Genomic DNA, 24,620 nt, shown 5'->3' with positions numbered 1-24,620 from the left:
ATAATCTCGGTATGACAGTGATCTCGGTATCACAATAAAATCTGTATCACAATAATATCTGTGTCACAATAATATCTGTATCATAATAATATCTGTATCACAACAATATCGGTATCACAATAATCTCGGTATCACAATAATCTCAGTATCACAAAAATATCTGTATCATAATAATATCTGTATCACAATAATATCTATATCACAATAAAATCTGTATCACAATAAAATCTGTATCACAATAAAATCTGTCTCACAATAATATCTGTATCACAATAATATCTGTATCGTAATAATATCTGTATCACAATAAAATCTGTATCACAATAAAATCTGTCTCACAATAATATCTGTATCACAATAATATCTGTATCGTAATAATATCTGTATCACAATAAAATCTGTATCACAATAAAATCTGTCTCACAATAATATCTGTATTGTAATAATATCTGTATCACAATAATATCTGTATCACAATAAAATCTGTATCACAATAAAATCTGTCTCACAATAATATCTGTATCGTAATAATATCTGTCTCACAATAATATCTGTATCACAATAAAATCTGTATCACAATAAAATCTGTATCGCAATAATATCAGTATCACAATAATATCTGTATCACAATAATATCTGTCTCACAATATCTGTATCACAATAATATCAGTATCACAATAAAATCTGTATCACAATAATATCTGTATCGTAATAATATCTGTATCGTAATAATATCTGTATCGTAATAATATCTGTATCACAATAAAATCTGTATCACAATAAAATCTGTCTCACAATAATATCTGTATCGTAATAATATCTGTATCACAATAATATCTGTATCACAATAATATCAGTATCACAATAAAATCTGTATCACAATAATATCTGTATCGTAATAATATCTGTATCGTAATAATATCTGTATCGTAATAATATCTGTATCACAATAATATCTGTATCACAATAAAATCTGTATCGCAATAATATCAGTATCACAATAATATCTGTATCACAATAATATCTGTCTCACAATATCTGTATCACAATAATATCTGTATCGTAATAATATCTGTATCACAATAATATCTGTATCACAATAATATCTGTATCACAATAATATCAGTATCACAATAAAATCTGTATCACAATAATATCTGTATCGTAATAATATCTGTATCGTAATAATATCTGTATCACAATAATATCAGTATCACAATAATATCTGTATCACAATAATATCTGTCTCACAATAATATCTGTATCACAATAAATTCTGTATCGTAATAATATCTGTATCACAATAATATCTGTATCACAATAATATCTGTCTCACAATAATATCTGTATCACAATAAAATCTGTGTCACAATAATATCTGTATCACAATAAAATCAGTATCACAATAAATTCTGTATCGTAATAATATCTGTATCACAATAATATCTGTATCACAATAATATCTGTCTCACAATAAAATCTGTATCACAATAAATTCTGTATCGTAATAATATCTGTATCACAATAATATCTGTATCACAATAATATCTGTCTCACAATAATATCTGTATCACAATAAAATCTGTGTCACAATAATATCTGTATCACAATAAAATCAGTATCACAATAATATCTGTATCACAATAATATCTGTCTCACAATAAAATCAGTATCACAATAAAATCTGTCTCACAATAATATCTGTATCGTAATAATATCAGTATCGTAATAATATCTGAATCACAATAATATCTGTATCACAATAACATCTGTGTCACAATAATATCTGTATCGTAATAATATCAGTATCACAATAACATCTGTGTCACAATAATATCTGTATCGTAATAATATCAGTATCGTAATAATATCTGAATCACAATAATATCTGTCTCACAATAATATCTGTATCACAATAATATCAGTATCACAATAAAATCCGTATCACAATAATATCTGTCTCACAATAATATCAGTATTGTAATAATATCAGTATCACAATAATATCTGTATCACAATAATATCAGTATCGTAATAATATCTGAATCACAATAATATCTGTATCACAATAACATCTGTGTCACAATAATATCTGTATCGTAATAATATCAGTATCGTAATAATATCTGAATCACAATAATATCTGTCTCACAATAATATCTGTATCACAATAATATCAGTATCACAATAAAATCCGTATCACAATAATATCTGTCTCACAATAATATCAGTATTGTAATAATATCAGTATCACAATAATATCTGTATCACAATAATATCAGTATCGTAATAATATCTGAATCACAATAATATCAGTATCACAATGAAATCTGTCTCACAATAATATCAGTATCACAAAAATATCTGTATCACAATAATATCTGTATCACAAAAATATCTGTATCACAAAAATATCTGTATCGCAATAATATCTGTATCACAATAAAATCTGTATCGTAATAATATCAGTATTGTAATAATATCTGTCTCACAATAATATCGATTTAAACGGTTATTTAAACATCAGGTCTGGTCAAAATATAGAGATAAGGGTCTTTAATTAAAATCTATGTTGATTTCTCCTTGAACAAAGTAACAGTGAAGTTGGATGTATTAATCTCTGAATGGGGAACTGGGGGTGGGATTAAATAAATGATCTTCTTCCCACTCCCTTTCAGGCAGAACTGGATCCTCAGGTTTACATGTGTGTACGGTACTTTCTGTGCCATTGCCTGAAATAAATGAAGAAAAAAACTGAAATGAAGTGAGTGAGTAAACAAGTGTGCTCAGACTCTGATAGAAAGATAAGATGTCTTCACTTCCTGCAGCAGATTTCCGGAGTCAGACCTCAGCTACAGCTCAAACGTCAGCGGAAACCAGAGCAGACGCTTCCAACGGAGACAAATATTCGAATCGTTAAAAATGTCGCGTGAAAACGAGCCGAGCGTCAGGTTTGGACCGAGCCCGGACCCGGAGGACGAGGAGCCACAGGCGCAGATCGATGAGAGTGTGGAGAGCGGAGGAGCCGCCGCGAGAGGTCAGATCAACGACAACATGGAGAGTGGAGGAGCCGCCGCGAGAGGTCAGATCTACAAGAACGTGGAGAGCGGAGGAGCCGCCGCAAGAGGTCAGATCTACAAGAACGTGGAGAGCGGAGAGGCCCTTATGAGAGGTCAGACCTATGAGACCTTGGAGCGTGGAGAAGCCGCCATGAGAGGTCAGATCTATGAGACCTTGGAGCGTGGAGGAGCCGCCATGAGAGGTCAGATCTTCCACAGTTTCACCGTCTGTTATGTTTGATCAGGGCTGAGGTCAGGAACATGTTCTGTCTGTAGAAAGAACTGCAGTATTCAAAGTATTCAGTCCGAATGCGTTGAAATGTGTGAATGTTGAGGGGAGCCCTGTTTACTTTCTAACAGGGACAAAGTGTTTGTATTAAACATGTTAATGTCCTTGTCCCACAGCGCCCCCTGGGCCTCAGAATGGAAACGGTCCAGACCGGTTTAAACTGGACTCAGCCGGTGTGGTTCTGCTCTGCCTCGTCTTCCTCATCATCATCGGCTTCCTGGCCTACTACAGTGAGAATAATCTACTACTACTACTGCTATTGCTATCTCTAGTACTCCTACTGCTATCGCTATCTCTAGTGCTGCTAGTGAGAGTAAAAACATTACTGCTACACGACACAGCGTGAACAATTACCATGAAAACTGTATTTCAGTGTCATGAAATGCAAAAAACATTTTTTATTTTTTTTATAGCTCCAAAACAGGTCAAGATAGAAGCTACCAAGCTCTTCCACGTTTTCCCTATTTAAATATGGTTACGTGAAGTGTTCCACTACAAAGTATAATTACACACAATTAAACAATGTGGATTTTATAAGTGGATAAAAGGGGGGACTATATTGTAAGGCGTAATAATACCAGGAGTAATTTGGCATCCGCGCAGTAAAGTGAAGATTACTGCGCGGATTACGAACTACTCCTGGTATTATTAGGAAGCTGTCGGTCATTTAACAGCTCAAGCTAAAGGTTAGCAGCTAACGTTAGCATGAAGCTATCGGTCATTTAACAGCTCCAGCTAAAGGTTAGCAGCTAACGTTAGCATCTTTTCACTGTAACCGTTTATATTTTGGTCGTTTATTCATGAGAAACACAAACACTCGACTGAAACAGCTGATTTACTTCAGTCGTGTTTAGTTCACAGACCTGTCTCTGTCAGGCTCTTCTCCCACTCTCCCAGTGCATTGTGGGAAATATTGACCCGTTTAGTGACCATCGATGCTCACTACTTTTCCAGATGCATTGTGGGAAATTTCGAGTGCCCTACTTTTTTCACTCTGGACATTCGGACACCCCTACAACATGTGACCACTATATAGTGACTATATAGTCCCTATATAGGGGATAGTGTGGACATTCACAGCCTGAGTTTTATCGTTGCGCAAAATACTGTGGCTAGCATGCTAAAGCTAGCGGGATCATGCTATCGGCAAATAATCAAGGCGGGTCAGGAATTAAAGTGGCCTCATGAAATAAAACAACTGCTGGAGCCAAGTGTTTGTGTTTTAGTTCATTTGTAATGTCATTATATTAATGTAAAACAGCCTCAAAGTCTCAAAGTGTCGGAATCCAGTTATCCTTGTTCATTGTTTTTACATTAGTTTATATTCACTTTCCCTCCGTGTGACCTCTGTGTGACCTCTGTGTGACCTCTGTGTGACCTCTGTGTGTTTCAGATTATCAAACCAATCAGACCACGATGGACCCGCCTCCAGGTTTGACTCACACCTGAAACAGACTAACTGTGCCTCACATGTAGGAACCAAAAACAGGCTAAAAATGTCTTTGGTGTTTTTTTGTGTTTTTTTTTTATGTATGTGTGTTACTTTAAAGAGGGGGTATTCTGCTTTCTCTCAGTTAGTACTTTTTTGACAGGACAATTATGTTATTTTTATTTTTTTACAAAAGTGTAAATTGAACCTGAGTCAGAAATCCCCTGCTTATATTATGGACAATGCTACCATTTGTATATAACATTGGGACGCTCAGCTTGCATCTAAACAAAACAAAAAAGCCTTGCGATCAAGCAAAACTTGCCACCCCAGAACGGATCCCTGACCCTGCTTGCCACCCCATGATTTTATTTCTAGATCCACCCCTGACCAGGGCCGGACTGGGACTGAAAACCAGCCCTGGACTCTGGTCATTCCGGCCCAAATTAGCATAAATGTGACACTTCCACAAATACACATGTGAACCTCTGACCCCCCGCCTTAATCCAGAGCATTTTCTCCAGTTCGGCTTTGCCCAAATCTAAAAGCTTCTTGACTGGAGAGCGACACTGTAACGCCTCATTTGAAAGCTCAAATCTAGAAAAGTCACGGTAACTTTTTGTCACGTTGTCGCTGCATTTTTGTCACGTTTTTGTTGCTTTTTCATGACTTTTTGTCACTTTTTCACTTTTTTTTTTTCATCGCTTTGTTGTCATGTTTTCGTCACATTTTGTGGTGTTTTTGTCACTTTTTTGTTGCTTCTCCAGCACATTTTTGTTTTTGGATGGTTTTCTTTTAACCCCTTAACTCCCACCTGAACCAAGCACATTTTCTCCAGTTTGGCTTTACCCCAATCCAAAATCTTCTGGAAAAAAGCTGTGAAAATAGTGACAAAACTGAGACGAAAACAATGATGGAAATGTGACAAAAAAGTGACGAAAAATTGATGAAAAAGAGGCAAAAATGTGACAAAAAATGACAAAAAAGTGACGAAAAATGACAAAAATGTCTCAAGAAATTGACGAAAAATTGACGAAAAAAAGACAAAAAAGTTAAAAAGTTACAAAAATGAGTTGAATACCCAACAAAAAAATGATGGAAAAAAAATCTGATGATGTGAGGAAAAAGATCCTCTCGGTTCAGGCGGGAGTTACGAGGTTTAGCTTTTAGATTTGGGTAAAGCTCGGTTTCGCCCGTGCCCCTGATTATGTCTCATGTTCTGGCAGAAGTGTGTTTTGTCAGTGCTTTGCTGATAAGTCTCTGTCCTCGATGTTCGTCTGTTATCGTCTTCACAGTCACAGTTCATCGGCATGAACTCAGTGGCTCACTCTGGTGGTCACGTCTGGAACTGTTGTGTGTTTTCTCAGGGCTGTGTCCTGACGGGTGGAAGCACTTCAGATGCAGCTGTTTTTTTGTGTCGTCGGAGAGAAAGACCTGGACTGAGAGCAGAGACGACTGTGAGACGAGAGGCGCTCGCCTGGTGGTGATCGACGACCGCGACAAAAATGTGAGGCCGTTAAAACAAAGACACAAAAGGAACTATACCCGGCATTGTTTCCTTTCTGGAAGTTGAAGTGATTTTTGCCCCATAGACGTATGTTGTAAAAGTAGTAATATGTGAATAAATCAGCCTGTTGTGTGAAGTTTGTTGACGTTGTGTATCATCAGCCCAATTAGTTAATATGTGACTGACAGGAGTTTGTCTTGTTTCCTGACTCTGAAGGACGGCGGAGACGCAAAAACACACATTTTGTCCCATTTTGACTGAAAATGTTCAATATTAGGTACAGTCCCTTTAAGGAGGAAACAGGTCTGAACATTGATCCATGTTTCTAGCGTCTCCCCTTAAACGGCTGAAACCCCGGAGAGGCTCTCACTGACCTGCCATGAAGGAACTGCAGTGTTTCCCTCTCACATGACCTGTGTCTCTGCAGATGTTTGTCAGAGCTCTGAGGACAGACGAGGAGCTGTGGATCGGACTGACCTACACCGAGCGCTGGGCCTGGACCTGGGTCAATGACGCCAACCTGGTCAGCAGGTATCACTGTCCACACTGTGGGACTTTCTTTGATTTCCTTCACTTGTGATGGTCAGCAGTCTCCACAGAGCAGCTCCATCCTGCTCTAGACTCTGACGATTTTAATGTTTCACTGGACTACAGAGTGTTTTGTGTCTGTTCTGCAGTTTGTGGGAGAAGGACGTCAATTCGGTGAAGGTGAAAAGTGGATCAGCGGCGTTTATCACCGAGTCAGGACTTTGGAACCACAGCGTGGTCGGCCTGAGGAGCTGGGTCTGTGAGATGGAGATCTAACCACTGGACGTCCTTCTCAGGTCCATGTGACCTCAGCTCCTACAGTCAGAGTCATGAACCGTCCAAACTAACCAGGCCTTTTCCCACAGGTGGACGACTGAGAGTTCTTACCACGGGGCCGGGCTCTCCTCTGTCTCCTCGGGCTCCTCTGATGCCGGGACCTCCCTGTCAATCACAAACAGCGCCACCTTTAGCTTCATTAGCTCCACTGCGGAGTCTGAGATCAGCCTGAAACTGATGCATGTTTAAGTGTAACAAATAAACAGCTTTGAACAGATGAATCTGCGGCTCATTTTAGACCTTTGGAAAATAATCATACGCAGAGTTTAGAGAAACTAATCCGCTTCTGTTTGTGGAACCTCATGAACATCACACACCAGTTTAATAAGATTTATATAAGCTTGGAAAACAAAAACTTATCAAAGTATTTATTATATTAAACACATTCTGCAGTTTCAGGCATTTTGTCATGAAAAAAAACTTGTTCAAAAACATTGTCCTTGTTTCAGAGTCAAACACTCATTTAAACAGTGAGTAGATCATGAGGCATTATGGAGCATGTTTGGAGCTCAATGGAGGGAGTTTATTCCAATATGTCATGCTTTTAAAAATCCACATATTCACAGATCTCATATAGACAGAACATCCCTGCTTATTTTATATGAATTATTCTATTCTTGCATTTTTATTTTCATTTCAAAGACGACCATTGACAAAGTGCAAAGTCTGTCGATAAGGCCCACAGTGTTTGTCCCTGTATCAGTGTGGTGCAGGGCTGTGTCGGGGTACGGGTGTGTGTGTGGGGCCTCACCGGGGGGCCTGGGGGGCCTGCAGGGCCTTTACTGTCCTGGGTGCAGGTGCAGGCTTTGGGCATCGCCGGACAGTCCGCCTCCTTCCTCTGAGAAAGACACAGGAAAACAAACACATGAAGAAAATAAAGAGTCACCTGAATCCAACATAACCTCAGTGGAAACAAGAGGAAACCGCCAGGGTTTGTGGGAAAACGTTTCAGCCCAAACTGCAGCTGAGTGTTTGATCAGAATGTTTGTGTTTTCAATAAACGTATGCAGAATTAACAAAGAAACATCATTATTTCATTATAAGAAATGTAGATTTCATGCAGGTCAAATCTAATTTGATGCTGATAAGATTGAATAAGATCTTGGCCCGTCTGCTGAGGGATCCTTCGGCCCTGGGTCTCTATAGCCTGTCCGTCCATGGGAGTGGATCTCTCCTTCTGTGGTTTTCCCCAAGGTTTCTCTTTTCTCCTGCCGGGTTTTGGAGTTGTTCCTTGCCGTGCTGGAGAGTCTAAGGACGGGGGACGCCCACGCCGCTCGTCGCTGCCTCCTATTGGACATTATATTTGCCTGGATTCACCTGAACTTTAAATTGTCATATTTATTGCTCTGTTTTATTGCCTTAATGTTTGATGCAGCTGTGAGGCCACTTCTGTTGTGATATTGGGCTTTACAAAACCATTAAACTTGAAACTTGAAACTTGAATACATGACCTCCACTTTGGATCAATAAACGTTAAAGTCCAAAGAAAGTCTTTGTTTTGTGGTGGACAATTTTCTTCTTCATTAAAAACCGAAGGGCCAAACCCAAAGCACCACTTCATCCACGCTCCAGTGTATGTTCTGTGTGTTTCTCTAAATCCTCTTGGGGCCAGAGGTTCTCCCACAGGGCCGGATTCAGCCCCTGGGCCTGACGTTGCCTGTATAGGGTGAGGGTCGGAGATGTGTTCCTCACCAGCCCCGGCAGCTCGCAGCACTTGTCTCTTGTGGCCCACGACGTGCTGCACACGATGTCGAAGCTCTGCAGCTCCAACTGGAACAGAAGCACAGAAGAAGAAATGTTACAGGATCAGAGACAGAAGCTGGAAACATTAATAAAAGATCAGCAAAAAGACAATTAGTTTGATTTCAGTATTTCAACAAATAAAATCCTATAAATGTTGTTGTTGTGGGACGGGTGCTCCAATACAAGTCTCAAACACGTGTAGCTCTGGATGTGTCGTGCTCGTGTTTTACTAAATGAACTGTGGTGGAGCTGTCCTTGTTCTTACAGTGACCGAGCTGTCCTTGTTGTCCCGCGAGCGCACTCTCCGGCCGAGCACCTCCACTCCGTCAGTGCTGATGTTTCCCGCCGCATTGATGTTCTTCTCTGTCACGGTCTTGCAGTCGATGACGACTCGAGCGCTGGTTTTACTGACGCCGATGTGCAGCTGAAACACAAAGCTCTGATCAGACGCCAGACGAGCTGATGATATACAGCTACTGCAACTTCTAAAGCCACACGGCACCAGATGGCTTCCCTAAAACAGTCTGTACCTGATGGAAGCTCCTCTAAAAGAGTCTGTACCTGATGGAAGCTCCTCTAAAAGAGTCTACACCTGATGAAAGCTCCTCTAAAAGAGTCTGTACCTGATGGAAGCTCCTCTAAAAGAGTCTACACCTGATGAAAGCTCCTCTAAAAGAGTCTGTACCTGATGGAGGCTCCTCTAAAAGAGTCTATACCTGATGGAAGCTCCTCTAAAAGAGTCTGTACATGATGGAAGCTCCTCTAAGAGAGTCTGTACCTGATGGAAGCTCCTCTAAAAGAGTCTGTACATGATGGAAGCTCCTCTAAAAGAGTCTACACCTGATGGAAGCTCCTCTGAAAGAGTCTGTACCTGATGGAAACTCCTCTAAAAAGAGTCTGTACCTGATGGAAGCTCCTGTAAAAGAGTCTGTACCTGATGGAAGCTCCTCTAAGAGAGTCTGTACCTGATGGAAGCTCCTCTAAAAGAGTCTACACCTGATGAAAGCTCCTCTAAAAGAGTCTGTACCTGATGGAAGCTCCTCTAAAAGAGTCTACACCTGATGAAAGCTCCTCTAAAAGAGTCTGTACCTGATGGAGGCTCCTCTAAAAGAGTCTATACCTGATGGAAGCTCCTCTAAAAGAGTCTGTACATGATGGAAGCTCCTCTAAGAGAGTCTGTACCTGATGGAAGCTCCTCTAACAGAGTCTGTACCTTATGGAAGCTCCTCTAAAAGAGTCTGTACCTGATGGAAGCTTCTCTAAAAGAGTCTGTACCTGATGGAAGCTCCTCTAAAAGAGTCTATACCTGATGTAAGCTCCTCTAACAGAGTCTGTACCTGATGGAAGCTCCTGTAAAAGAGTCTATACCTGATGGAAGCTCCTCTAAAAGAGTCTATACCTGATGGAAGCTCCTCTAAAAGAGTCTATACCTGATGGAAGCTCCTCTAAAAGAGTCTATACCTGATGGAAGCTCCTCTAAAAGAGTCTGTACCTGATGGAAGCTCCTCTAAAAGAGTCTATACCTGATGGAAGCTCCTCTAAAAGAGTCTGTACCTGATGGAAGCTCCTCTAAAAGAGTCTATACCTGATGGAAGCTCCTCTAAAAGAGTCTGTACCTGATGGAAACTCCTCTAAAAGAGTCTATACCTGAGGGAAGCTCATCTAAAAGAGTCTGTACCTGATGGAAGCTCCTCTAAAAGAGTCTATACCTGATGGAAGCTCCTCTAAAAGAGTCTGTACCTGATGGAAGCTCCTCTAAAAGAGTCTGTACCTGATGGAAGCTCCTCTAAAAGAGTCTGTACCTGATGGAAGCTCCTCTAAAAGAGTCTACACCTGATGAAAGCTCCTCTAAAAGAGTCTGTACCTGATGGAAGCTCCTCTAAAAGAGTCTACACCTGATGAAAGCTCCTCTAAAAGAGTCTGTACCTGATGGAGGCTCCTCTAAAAGAGTCTATACCTGATGGAAGCTCCTCTAAAAGAGTCTGTACATGATGGAAGCTCCTCTAAGAGAGTCTGTACCTGATGGAAGCTCCTCTAAAAGAGTCTGTACATGATGGAAGCTCCTCTAAGAGAGTCTACACCTGATGGAAGCTCCTCTGAAAGAGTCTGTACCTGATGGAAACTCCTCTAAAAAGAGTCTGTACCTGATGGAAGCTCCTGTAAAAGAGTCTGTACCTGATGGAAGCTCCTCTAAAAGAGTCTGTACCTGATGGAAGCTCCTCTAAAAGAGTCTGTACCTGATGTAAGCTCCTCTAAAAGAGTCTGTACCTGATGGAAGCTCCTCTAAAAGAGTCTGTACCTGATGGAAGCTTCTCTAAAAGAGTCTGTACCTGATGGAAGCTCCTCTAAAAGAGTCTGTACCTGACGGAAGCTCCTGTAAAAGAGTCTGTACCTGATGGAAGCTCCTCTAAAAGAGTCTGTACCTGATGGAAGCTCCTCTAAAAGAGTCTATACATGATGGAAGCTCCTCTAAAAGAGTCTGTACCTGATGGAGGCTCCTCTAAAAGAGTCTGTACCTGATGGAAGCTCCTCTAAAAGAGTCTATACCTGATGGAAGCTCCTCTAAAAGAGTCTGTACCTGATGGAAGCTCCTCTAAAAGAGTCTATACCTGATGGAAGCTCCTCTAAAAGAGTCTATACCTTATGGAAGCTTGTCTAAACCAGTCTGTACCTTATGGAAGCTTCCATAAAAGAGCTTCTGGATCTCTGGTCCTTCGAAGGTCACGGTCTGAAAGTCTCCTTTGTAGTCGTTGTTGAAGAATGTCAGAGTCTTTCCTCCGTCTGGGACAGGAAATGGAACAAATGAACCTTTCTGTGTCTAGTCTGTGATTTATCGTTGGTAAAAAGGACTCACTGTCGAGGATGACTCCCACCAGAGGCTCGTTGTTCCGGTCCAGGATCTCCCACACGGCGAAGGGCTCGGGGGGCGTGTCCGGTAACAGGCGGAACAGCAGAGAGATGGTGTAGTCCGAGGGGAGGCCTTCGGGGTGCAGGAACCTACGGCACACAGGGTCTCAGTTTAAAGACATTTATGGCTCTTTAGTTCAGTCCATGATCTGTTGAGGACATGTTTGAAATCTAGACTTATCAGAAACGTCATGAACTTTTACTTTTGCCGCATCATTGACGACTCTTTGGGCCAGACTAAACAGGAGTTTGGAGCTAAAGCAGCCCGTGAAGGAGCAGACAAATGCACTTTTAGGCACTTTACATGAGCACTGTCTAACCCAACCATCAGCACTAGAAGTGTGTCATCTCTGCCTCAAACTCCACTAGGTCCTCCTCAGGATCCTGCCCCAGAGCCGTGGGAAGATGTTTTAGTTAGGGGGCGCTGGGGGACAAAATTTACCCCCAAAATACTTTTTCTGTGCATAAATCCTATTTATTAACCTCTTAACTCCCGCCTGAACCGAGAACATTTTCTCCAGTTCAGCTTTACCCAAATCCTGTAGGCCAGTGTAACGCCTCATTTGAAAGACCTACAAAACTAAATGGATCTTTTTCCTCACGTCAGATTTTTTTTCATCTCTTTTTTTGTTGGGCAGTCGTCTCATTTTAGTCAAATTTTCGTGACTTTTTTTGTCACTTTTTCATCAAATTATTTGCATTTTTTTGTCAAATTCTTATCACTTTTTCATCAATTTTGTCTCACTTTTTTGTCAAATTTTCGTCCATTTTTTCTCAATTTTTCGTCAAATTTGTCTCACTTTTTGGTCAAATTTTTGTCCATTTTTGTCATTTTTTGTAATTTTTTTGTCACTTTTTTGTCCATTTTTTCAAATTTGTCTCACGTTTTTGTCAAATTTTTGTCATTTTTTCTCATTTTTTTGTCACTTTTTCTCAATTTTTTGTCAAATTTGTCTCACTTTTTTTGTCAAATTTTTGTCAATTTTCTCATTTTTTCTAATTTTTTTGTCACTTTTTCGTCAAAGTTTTCTCACTTTTTTCACATTTTCATCCTTGTTTTCGTCTCAGTTTTGTTGCTATTTTCACACCTTTTCTCCAGAAGCTTTTGGATTGGGGTAAAGCTGGAGAAAATGTGCTCGGTTCCGGTGGGAGTTAAGGGATTAATATTGCCTGCAGTTCACAAACTATCCACCAGGGGCTGCTGCAGCGCCCTCAGCACCCTGGGTTCCCACGGCCTGGTCCTGCCACGACTTTGACTTTTGACTCTCGACTTTGAAAGGTCTTCACGGGAACAGTTCCTTTAGAGACTTTAATAACGTCCTCTGTCTCTGAACGATCGTAGGCGTCACAACAACCAAACTCAACAACCTTCTGGCCATTCCTCTGCTGTCTCTAGAACTGGGCGAGTGTATTTGAAAGAGCGTTACTTGCTTCTGTAATAATAGTATTCGAAGTGTGTTACTTTGTCGGCTGAACCAGCAGGGCGTCGCTGTGGAGTTTGAAACAGGGGAAAGTGTTGAACGTCCCGGGAACCAACGAGACTCCGGACAAAGCGCTGTATTTGTCCTCCACCAGGCCGAACAGCTCCATCATCCGGAAACCTGCCAGAGAAAACAGTAGCAAGAAACACTTTGACCCAGAGGTGGGCAATATATCGTCTATAAGATGGTTGGAAGATATGTATCGAGTTTATCTGCAATGTCAAGAAATGGGGCAAAAAATGAGAAAGAATTGGTGAAAAAAAGTGGAACAAGTCTAGGGAAAATTGAAAACAAAAGTAATGGGGAAAGATTGAAGGAAAATTGGGAAAAAAAAGTAAAATAAAAGGTTTAAAATGTGGGTAAGAAAATATGGGGTATGGGGGGAAAGAGCGACAAAGCTAATGAAATGTAGATATGTTTCGTTAGCGTAAGGCCTCATTTGAAAGACCTACAAAACTAAATTGATCTTTTTCCTCATGTCAAATTTTTTTTCATCTCTTTTTGTTGGGCAGTCGTCTCATTTTTCGTCAAATTATTCGCATTTTTTTGTCAAATTCGTATCACTTTTTCGTCCATTTTTTCTTAATTTTTCGTCAAATGTTTTCACTTTTTTGTCAATTTTTTGTTGATTTTTTGTCCATTTTTTTCACTTTTTTGTCAAATTCGTATCACTTTTTCGTCCCTTTTTTCTCAATTTTTTCTCAATTTTTTTCACTTTTTTGTCAAATTCTTATCACTTTTTTGTCCATTTTTTGTAGATTTTTTCCATATTTCTGATGTTTGCAAAAATATCGCTTCATCATAGAGAAAGGTCCCACAATACTGAGATGTTCCTCAGCGTCACCCAGCCCTAGTCTGACTGATGGTTTCTCTGCTGGCTGTGAGTGTCATGTGCTGTTCTCACCTGGGGTGGCGCTGCCGCTCATGGGCACGGACGGACAGGCTGCAAACACACAAACGTCAGTGACACGGTCGCAAAGCTTCGGCGGAGTTTCTCATCGCTCGTCACTCACTCGCCGTGGCCGCTTCGCACACGAACGTCACCAGCTTCTCCTCGATCTTCTTAAAGGCGTCCAGGTCGTCCACGAAGAACACGTGGCGCTCGCTGGGCTTGCTGGCGATGCTCACCAGCTCGCCGTAATCCGCGTCGGCGAATCCGATGGCGAACACGATGTAGCCTGCGGAGAGAGGAGCGGGTCGTCAAAGCCACGGCGCCGGCGGGACTAAAGTTCTTCAGAGGATGAGGCGGACCTTCCATCTGCAGCTCCTTGGACACTTTGTTGACGTCGTCCTGAGACCTTCCGTCCGTCAGAACCACCAGGACTTTGGGGATGCCTCTCCTCATGCCTCCCTCTGGGGTGAAGATGTGCTCCCTCACGTGCTGGATGGCTCGCCCTGGAACCGCCATGGATTTAAGTCAAGTCATTTATACAGAACCGTTTATACAGAACCATTTATTAGGGCTGCTCGATTATTGAAAAAATAACAATCACGATTATTTTTGTCATAATTGAAATCACGATTATTCAAACGATTATTTGTTGCCTTTAAAAAAAATCCAGCAAAAAAAAGACAAAAATCCAGCAAAAAAGTGACAAAAATCCAGCAAAAAAATGACAAAAATCCAGCAAAAAAATGACAAAAATCCAGCAAAAAATTGACAAAAATCCATCAAAAAAAATGACAAAAATCCAGCAAAAAAATGACAAAAATCCAGCAAAAAAGTGACAAAAATCCAGCAAAAAAAGTGACAAAAATCCATAAAAAAAGTGACAAAAATCCATCAAAAAAGTGACAAAAATCCATCAAAAAAGTGACAAAAATCCAGCAAAAAAATGACAAAAATCCATCAAAAAAGTGACAAAAAACAGCAAAAAAAGTGACAAAAATCCATCAAAAAAATTCCAAAAATCCAGCAAAAAAGACAAAAAAACAGCAAAATTATGACAAAAATTCAGCAAAAAAGTGACAAAAATCCAGCAAAAAAAGACAAAAATCCAGCAAAAAAGTGACAAAAATCCAGCAAAAAAAGACAAAAATCCAGCAAAAAAATGCCAAAAATCCAGCAAAAAAGTGACAAAAATCCAGCAAAAAAGTGACAAAATCCAGCAAAAAAATGACAAAAATCCATCAAAAAAGTGACAAAAATCCAAAAATTATAAATCCATCAAAAAAAAAATTGAAAAAAAAAAATTGAAACAAAAAAAAAGTATCATTGATTTTTTGCGATTATGCTAATTTTGTAATATGTTTACTGTTGTAATCGAAATCGTAATCGGATTTCGATTAATTGAACAGCCCTACCATTTATACTGAGCCATTTATACAGAACCATTTATACAGAACCATTTATACAGAACCATTTATACTGAACCATTTATACAGAACCATTTATACAGAACCATTTATACAGAACCGTTCAATGAACCGTTAATAAATGATTTCAGGAGGAGTCGCCGCCGGAGCAAGTCATATTTAGGTTTTTATTTCTATTTTAATGCCCAAACACAACACTTTTAATGAATCTATTCTGTTTTTCTAAAGAATTTGGACATTTGGTCTTTGTTTAAAACCGAAAGTCGACCAAAACCTCCAGCAAAACCTGCGACTGAAGGGGATTTGAGCCACATTTTTAGTGTTTTCAATAAACGCCTTCAGACCTGGAGTCTCATCCCCACAGTGAAACAAAAAAAGCATTTCTCATTGTAAAGGGAAGGTTCTCAGGAAAACTCATTGTAGGTGTTGGTCATTTCGAGCGCCCTCTGGTGGTGACTTTCTCGATGTCCGCCCTGTAAGGAGGAGCTGGCCGTACCTGTCTTGGTGTTCCCGCCCTTGTAGGAGATGCGGTTTATGGCGTCCAGAAGTTTCTCTTTGTCGTTGTAAGAGTTGAGTTTGAACTCGGTCCGAGCGTCGTCGCTGTACTGAGAGATGGACACCTGGAAAACAGATTTCAGGTTTCAATCTGATCCCGTACGAAGAGGCCGTAAGTCTGCTCTAACCCAGCTCTAACCCCTCTCTGGTCCCTCTCTGGTCCCTCTCTGGTCCCTCTCTGGTCCCTCTCTGGTCCCTCTCTGGTCCCTCTCTGGTCCCTCTCTAACCCCTCTCTGACCCCTCTCTGACCCCTCTCTGACCCCTCTCTGACCCCTCTCTGACCCCTCTCTGGCCCCTCTCTGGTCCCTCTCTGACCCCTCTCTGACCCCTCTCTAACCCCTCTCTGGCCCCTCTCTGGTCCCTCTCTGACCCCTCTCTGACCCCTCTCTGGCCCCTCTCTGGTCCCTCTCTAACCCCTCTCTGGTCCCTCTCTGGCCCCTCTCTGGTCCCTCTCTAACCCCTCTCTAACCCCTCTCTGGTCCCTCTCTGGTCCCTCTCTGGTCCCTCTCTGACCCCTCTCTGACCCTCTCTGGCCCCTCTCTGGCCCCTCTCTAACCCCTCTCTGGCCCCTCTCTAACCCCTCTCTGGCCCCTCTCTGGCCCCTCTCTGGCCCCCTCTCTGGCCCCTCTCTGGCCCCTCTCTGGCCCCTCTCTGGTCCCTCTCTGGCCCCTCTCTGGTCCCTCTCTGGCCCCTCTCTGGTCCCTCTCTGGCCCCTCTCTGGTCCCTCTCTGGCCCCTCTCTAACCCCTCTCTGACCCCTCTCTGGCCCCTCTCTGGTCCCTCTCTGGCCCCTCTCTGGCCCCTCTCTGGCCCCTCTCTGGCCCCTCTCTAACCCCTCTCTGACCCCTCTCTGGTCCCTCTCTGGCCCCTCTCTGGCCCCTCTCTGGCCCCTCTCTAACCCCTCTCTGACCCCTCTCTGGTCCCTCTCTGGCCCCTCTCTAACCCCTCTCTGACCCCTCTCTGGTCCCTCTCTGACCCCTCTCTGGTCCCTCTCTGGCCCCTCTCTGGCCCCTCTCTAACCCCTCTCTGACCCCTCTCTGGTCCCTCTCTGGTCCCTCTCTGGCCCCTCTCTGGCCCCTCTCTAACCCCTCTCTGACCCCTCTCTGGTCCCTCTCTGGCCCCTCTCTGGCCCCTCTCTAACCCCTCTCTGGCCCCTCTCTGGCCCCTCTCTGGCCCCTCTCTGACCCCTCTCTGACCCCTCTCTGGTCCCTCTCTGACCCCTCTCTGACCCTCTCTGGCCCCTCTCTGGCCCCTCTCTAACCCCTCTCTGGCCCCTCTCTAACCCCTCTCTGGCCCCTCTCTGGCCCCTCTCTGGCCCCCTCTCTGGCCCCTCTCTGGCCCCTCTCTGGTCCCTCTCTGGCCCCTCTCTAACCCCTCTCTGGCCCCTCTCTGGCCCCTCTCTGGCCCCTCTCTGGTCCCTCTCTGGCCCCTCTCTGGTCCCTCTCTGGCCCCTCTCTAACCCCTCTCTGGCCCCTCTCTGGTCCCTCTCTGGCCCCTCTCTAACCCCTCTCTGGCCCCTCTCTGGTCCCTCTCTAACCCCTCTCTAACCCCTCTCTGGCCCCTCTCTGACCCCTCTCTGGTCCCTCTCTGACCCCTCTCTGGCCCCTCTCTGGTCCCTCTCTGGCCCCTCTCTGGTCCCTCTCTGGTCCCTCTCTGGTCCCTCTCTGGCCCCTCTCTAACCCCTCTCTGACCCCTCTCTGGTCCCTCTCTGGTCCCTCTCTGGTCCCTCTCTGGCCCCTCTCTGGTCCCTCTCTGGCCCCTCTCTGGCCCCTCTCTAACCCCTCTCTGGTCCCTCTCTGGTCCCTCTCTGGTCCCTCTCTGGTCCCTCTCTGGCCCCTCTCTAACCCCTCTCTGGCTCCTCTCTGGTCCCTCTCTGGTCCCTCTCTGGTCCCTCTCTAACCCCTCTCTGGCCCCTCTCTGGCCCCTCTCTGGCCCCTCTCTAACCCCTCTCTGACCCCTCTCTGGTCCCTCTCTGGCCCCTCTCTGGCCCCTCTCTGGCCCCTCTCTGGCCCCTCTCTGGCCCCTCTCTGGCCCCTCTCTGGTCCCTCTCTAACCCCTCTCTGACCCCTCTCTGACCCCTCTCTGACCCCCCTCTGGCCCCTCTCTGGCCCCTCTCTGGCCCCTCTCTGGCCCCTCTCTGGTCCCTCTCTGGCCCCTCTCTGACCCCTCTCTGGCCCCTCTCTGGCCCCTCTCTGGCCCCTCTCTGGCCCCTCTCTGGCCCCTCTCTGACCCCCTCTCTGGCCCCTCTCTGGCCCCTCTCTGGCCCCTCTCTGGCCCCTCTCTGGCCCCTCTCTAACCCCTCTCTGGCCCCTCTCTGGCCCCTCTCTGGCCCCTCTCTGGCCCCTCTCTGGCCCCTCTCTGACCCCTCTCTGGCCCCTCTCTGGTCCCTCTCTGGTCCCTCTCTGGTCCCTCTCTGGCCCCTCTCTAACCCCTCTCTGGCCCCTCTCTGGCCCCTCTCTAACCCCTCTCTGGCCCCTCTCTGGTCCCTCTCTAACCCCTCTCTGGTCCCTCTCTGACCCCTCTCTGGCCCCTCTCTGGCCTCTCTCTGGCCCCTCTCTAACCCCTCTCTGGCCCCTCTCTGGTCCCTCTCTAACCCCTCTCTGGTCCCTCTCTAACCCCTCTCTGGCCCCTCTCTGGCCTCTCTCTGGCCCCTCTCTAACCCCTCTCTGGCCCCTCTCTGGTCCCTCTCTAACCCCTCTCTGGCCCCTCTCTGGCCCCTCTCTGGTCCCTCTCTAACCCCTCTCTGGCCCCTCTCTGGCCCCTCTCTGGCCCCTCTCTGGCCCCTCTCTGACCCCTCTCTGGCCCCTCTCTGGTCCCTCTCTGGTCCCTCTCTGGTCCCTCTCTGGCCCCTCTCTAACCCCTCTCTGGCCCCTCTCTGGTCCCTCTCTGGCCCCTCTCTTACCCCTCTCTGGCCCCTCTCTGGCCCCTCTCTGGTCCCTCTCTGGCCCCTCTCTAACCCCTCTCTGGCCCCTCTCTGACCCCTCTCTGGTCCCTCTCTGGTCCCTCTCTGGCCCCTCTCTGGCCCCTCTCTTACCCCTCTCTGGCCCCTCTCTGGCCCCTCTCTGGTCCCTCTCTGGCCCCTCTCTAACCCCTCTCTGGCCCCTCTCTGACCCCTCTCTGGTCCCTCTCTGGTCCCTCTCTGGCCCCTCTCTGGTCCCTCTCTGGCCCCTCTCTGGCCCCTCTCTGGCCCCTCTCTGGCCCCTCTCTGGCCCCTCTCTGGTCCCTCTCTGGCCCCTCTCTGGCCCCTCTCTGGCCCCTCTCTGGCCCCTCTCTGGTCCCTCTCTAACCCCTCTCTGGCCCCTCTCTGGTCCCTCTCTAACCCCTCTCTGGCCCCTCTCTGACCCCTCTCTGGCCTCTCTCTGGCCCCTCTCTTACCCCTCTCTGGCCCCTCTCTGGCCCCTCTCTGGTCCCTCTCTGGTCCCTCTCTGGCCCCTCTCTGGCCCCTCTCTGACCCCTCTCTGGCCCCTCTCTAACCCCTCTCTAACCCCTCTCTGGCCCCTCTCTGACCCCTCTCTGGCCTCTCTCTGGCCCCTCTCTTACCCCTCTCTGGCCCCTCTCTGGCCCCTCTCTGGTCCCTCTCTGGTCCCTCTCTGGCCCCTCTCTGGCCCCTCTCTTACCCCTCTCTGGCCCCTCTCTGGCCCCTCTCTGGTCCCTCTCTGGCCCCTCTCTGGTCCCTCTCTGGCCCCTCTCTGGCCCCTCTCTGGCCCCTCTCTAACCCCTCTCTGGCCCCTCTCTAACCCCTCTCTGGCCCCTCTCTGACCCCTCTCTGGCCCCTCTCTGGCCCCTCTCTGGCCCCTCTCTGGCCCCTCTCTGACCCCTCTCTGGCCCCTCTCTGGTCCCTCTCTGGTCCCTCTCTGGTCCCTCTCTGGCCCCTCTCTAACCCCTCTCTGGCCCCTCTCTGGTCCCTCTCTGGCCCCTCTCTTACCCCTCTCTGGCCCCTCTCTGGCCCCTCTCTGGTCCCTCTCTGGCCCCTCTCTAACCCCTCTCTGGCCCCTCTCTGACCCCTCTCTGGTCCCTCTCTGGTCCCTCTCTGGCCCCTCTCTGGCCCCTCTCTTACCCCTCTCTGGCCCCTCTCTGGCCCCTCTCTGGTCCCTCTCTGGCCCCTCTCTAACCCCTCTCTGGCCCCTCTCTGACCCCTCTCTGGTCCCTCTCTGGTCCCTCTCTGGCCCCTCTCTGGTCCCTCTCTGGCCCCTCTCTGGCCCCTCTCTGGCCCCTCTCTGGCCCCTCTCTGGCCCCTCTCTGGTCCCTCTCTGGCCCCTCTCTGGCCCCTCTCTGGCCCCTCTCTGGCCCCTCTCTGGTCCCTCTCTAACCCCTCTCTGGCCCCTCTCTGGTCCCTCTCTAACCCCTCTCTGGCCCCTCTCTGACCCCTCTCTGGCCTCTCTCTGGCCCCTCTCTGGCCCCTCTCTTACCCCTCTCTGGCCCCTCTCTGGCCCCTCTCTGGTCCCTCTCTGGCCCCTCTCTAACCCCTCTCTGGCCCCTCTCTGGCCCCTCTCTGGCCCCTCTCTGGTCCCTCTCTGGCCCCTCTCTGGCCCCTCTCTGGTCCCTCTCTGGTCCCTCTCTGGCCCCTCTCTGGTCCCTCTCTGACCCTCTCTGGCCCCGCTCTGACCCCTCTCTGACCCCCCTCTGACCCCGCTCTGACCCTCCTCTCACCTGCGTCCCGTCGGGGCCGATCTGGTCCAAAGCGCCCGTGGTGCTGTACAGGAAGCGGATGATCTTCAGGAAGTTCTCGTCTCCGATGCTCCAGGACCCGTCGACCAGGAACGCCAGGTCAGCCTTGGCCGCTCGGCAAACTGCAGTACACAGGGTTACTACTACTACTGCAGTACACAGGAGGGTTACTACTACTACTGCAGTACACAGGGTTACTACTACTACTGCAGTACACAGGGTTACTACTACTACTGCAGTACACAGGGTTACTACTACTACTGCAGTACACAGGGTTACTACTACTACTGCAGTACACAGGGTTACTACTACTACTACAGTACACAGGGTTACTACTACTACTGCAGTACACAGGGTTACTACTACTGCAGTACACAGGGTTACTACTACTGCAGTACACAGGGTCACTACTACTACTGCAGTACACAGGGTTACTACTACTACTGCAGTACACAGGGTTACTACTGCAGTACACAGGATTACTACTACTACTGCAGTACACAGGGTTACTACTACTACTGCAGTACACAGGGTTACTACTACTGCAGTACACAGGGTTACTACTACTGCAGTACACAGGGTTACTACTACTGCAGTACACAGGGTTACTACTACTGCAGTACACAGGGTTACTACTACTACTGCAGTACACAGGGTTACTACTACTACTGCAGTACACAGGGTTACTACTGCAGTACACAGGATTACTACTACTACTGCAGTACACAGGGTTACTACTACTACTGCAGTACACAGGGTTACTACTGCAGTACACAGGATTACTACTACTACTGCAGTACACAGGGTTACTACTACTACTGCAGTACACAGGGTTACTACTACTACTGCAGTACACAGGGTTACTACTACTACTGCAGTACACAGGGTTACTACTACTACTGCAGTACACAGGGTTACTACTCCTACTGCAGTACACAGGGTTACTACTACTACTGCAGTACACAGGCTTACTACTACTACTGCAGTACACAGGGTTACTACTACTACTGCAGTACACAGGGTTACTACTACTACTGCAGTACACAGGGTTACTACTACTACTGCAGTACACAGGGTTACTACTACTACTACAGTACACAGGGTTACTACTACTACTGCAGTACACAGGGTTACTACTACTGCAGTACACAGGGTTACTACTACTGCAGTACACAGGGTCACTACTACTACTGCAGTACATAGGGTTACTACTACAACTGCAGTACACAGGGTTACTACTACTACTGCAGTACACAGGGTTACTACTACTACTGCAGTACACAGGGTTACTACTACTACTGCAGTACACAGGGTTACTACTACTACTGCAGTACACAGGGTTACTACTACTACTGCAGTACACAGGGTTACTACTACTACTGCAGTACACAGGGTTACTACTACTACTGCAGTACACAGGGTTACTACTACTACTGCAGTACACAGGGTTACTACTACTACTGCAGTACACAGGGTTACTACTACTACTGCAGTACACAGGGTTACTACTACTACTGCAGTACACAGGGTTACTACTACTACTGCAGTACACAGGGTTACTACTACTACTGCAGTACACAGGGTTACTACTACTACTGCAGTACACAGGGTTACTACTACTACTGCAGTACACAGGGTTACTACTACTACTGCAGTACACAGGGTTACTACTACTACTGCAGTACACAGGGTTACTACTACTACTGCAGTACACAGGGTTACTACTACTGCAGTACACAGGGTTACTACTACTACTGCACTACACAGAGTTACTACTACTACTGCAGTACACAGGGTTACTACTACTACTGCAGTACACAGAGTTACTACTACTACTGCAGTACACAGGGTTACTACTACTGCAGTACACAGGGTTACTACCACTACTGCAGTACACAGGGTTACTACTACTGCAGTACACAGGGTTACTACCACTACTGCAGTACACAGGGTTACTACTACTGCAGTACACAGGGTTACTACTACTACTGCAGTACACAGGGTTACTACTACTGCAGTACACAGGGTTACTACTACTACTGCAGTACACAGGGTTACTACTACTACTGCAGTACACAGGGTCACTACTACATACTGCAGTACACAGGGTTACTACTACATACTGCAGTACACAGGGTTACTACTACTACTGCAGTACACAGGGTTACTACTACTACTGCAGTACACAGGAGGGTTACTACTACATACTGCAGAATACAGGATTAATACTAAAAGTACTACTGCGACACAAAGTACCCGGTGCACTCGTGGTACTCACCCTCTTTGGCCGCGGGGATTGTGGGTAATGGGGTGGTGGTCGGGGGCTGGGTGGGCGGCAGAGTCGGAACAGGAACTACAGAGAAACGGAACGAAAATAAAACCATTTCAAACCCTCTCCCAGCGGCTGGAACATCGACGCCTTTTATTTTGTCGGGACAACAGGAAGTGTTTCGTTGCTGTTAGCGGAGCTTTGACATCAGTGTCACTGCAGGTTTCTGTTTCGTTTTTACCTTGGACCGGATTATTTGTTGTTATCTCGTGTAAAAGGCGAGTTTAGACGGAGCGTTTGTGTTTGTGATCGATCATGAGACTGACCCGAGAGAATTTGACCTAAAAAATCACAAAAATGTGACAAAAAATGTGACAAAAAATGTGACAAAAAATGTGACAAAAAATGACAAAAAAAATGACAAAAAAATGACAAAAAATGACAAAAAATGACAAAAAATGACAAAAAAAGACACAAAAATGACAAAAAAATGACAAAAAATGACAAAAAAATGACAAAAAAAATGACAAAAAAATGACAAAAAAATGACAAAAAAATGACAAAAAATGACAAAAAATGACAAAAAATGACAAAAAAAGACAAAAAAATGACAAAAAAATGACAAAAAAATGACAAAAAATGACAAAAAAATGACAAAAAAAATGACAAAAAAATGACCAAAAAATGACCAAAAAATTACCAAAAAATGACAAAAAAATGACCAAAAAATGACAAAAAATGACAAAAAAATGACCAAAAAATGACAAAAAAAATGACAAAAAAATGACAAAAAATGACAAAAAAAAGACAAAAAAATGACCAAAAAATGACAAAAAAATGACAAAAAAATGACAAAAAAATGACCAAAAAAATGACAAAAAACGACAAAAAATGACAAAAAATGACTAAAAAATGACAAAAAATGACAAAAAAAAGACAAAAAAATGACAAAAAATGACAAAAAAATGACAAAAAATGACAAAAAAATGACAAAAAAATGACAAAAAATGACAAAAAAATGACAAAAAAAGACAAAAAAAAATGACAAAAAAAATGACAAAAAACGAAAACAAATTGACGAAAAAAACACGACAAAAATGTGACAAAAAATGACGGACCGCGGACCGGATTATTTGTTGTTATCTCGTGTAAAAGGCGAGTTTAGACGGAGCGTTTGTGTTTGTGATCGATCATGAGACTGACCCGAGAGAAGACGAGACGCTCGCGCTGATGGGAGGAGTTATTTTGAGGCGTGGGACTGACCTGCACACGGAGCAGCTGGACGTGCTTTGAAGACGCCATGGAGACTTTATTAAAACCCTTTATTAAAGTCCTGTTTCCAAATATGGTCACAGGAGGTTTGAAAAGTGGCTAAATCTGTGTCAAAGTTACGCTGGGATCAGCTCCTCCACAGCGTCCCCCTCGGCCCGGGTTCAGTTTGTTACTTCCTGTACCTGAGTTTTCATTTACACCAGTATGAGACAAATTCCTAACATAGTAGGGCTGTGCAATTAATCGAAATTCGATTACGATT

General features: G+C 45.2%; 1 protein-coding gene across 1 annotated transcript in view; it reads right to left on the bottom strand.

Annotated features, from left to right (window-relative positions):
* col14a1b (collagen, type XIV, alpha 1b) overlaps positions 1–24,620 on the bottom strand; it is a gene marked incomplete at both ends in the record, with an annotated part of 152,458 nt that overhangs the window by 33,665 nt on the left and 94,173 nt on the right. The window contains 13 exons of the mRNA XM_079570762.1: positions 7,200–7,253; positions 7,900–7,986; positions 8,841–8,918; positions 9,157–9,315; positions 11,563–11,672; positions 11,746–11,888; positions 13,261–13,399; positions 14,184–14,222; positions 14,293–14,457; positions 14,531–14,674; positions 16,092–16,215; positions 20,800–20,939; positions 23,096–23,170. Of these exons, the coding sequence (XP_079426888.1) occupies positions 7,200–7,253; positions 7,900–7,986; positions 8,841–8,918; positions 9,157–9,315; positions 11,563–11,672; positions 11,746–11,888; positions 13,261–13,399; positions 14,184–14,222; positions 14,293–14,457; positions 14,531–14,674; positions 16,092–16,215; positions 20,800–20,939; positions 23,096–23,170 (1,457 nt within the window). The remainder of the gene's footprint in view (positions 1–7,199; positions 7,254–7,899; positions 7,987–8,840; positions 8,919–9,156; positions 9,316–11,562; positions 11,673–11,745; positions 11,889–13,260; positions 13,400–14,183; positions 14,223–14,292; positions 14,458–14,530; positions 14,675–16,091; positions 16,216–20,799; positions 20,940–23,095; positions 23,171–24,620) is intronic.

Source organism: Gobius niger, assembly GCF_951799975.1.
Source record: "Gobius niger genome assembly, chromosome: 14".
Lineage (NCBI taxonomy): Eukaryota > Metazoa > Chordata > Actinopteri > Gobiiformes > Gobiidae > Gobius > Gobius niger.
Note: the sequence above shows the minus strand (reverse complement) of the source record. Positions and strands in the feature narration are given on the sequence as shown.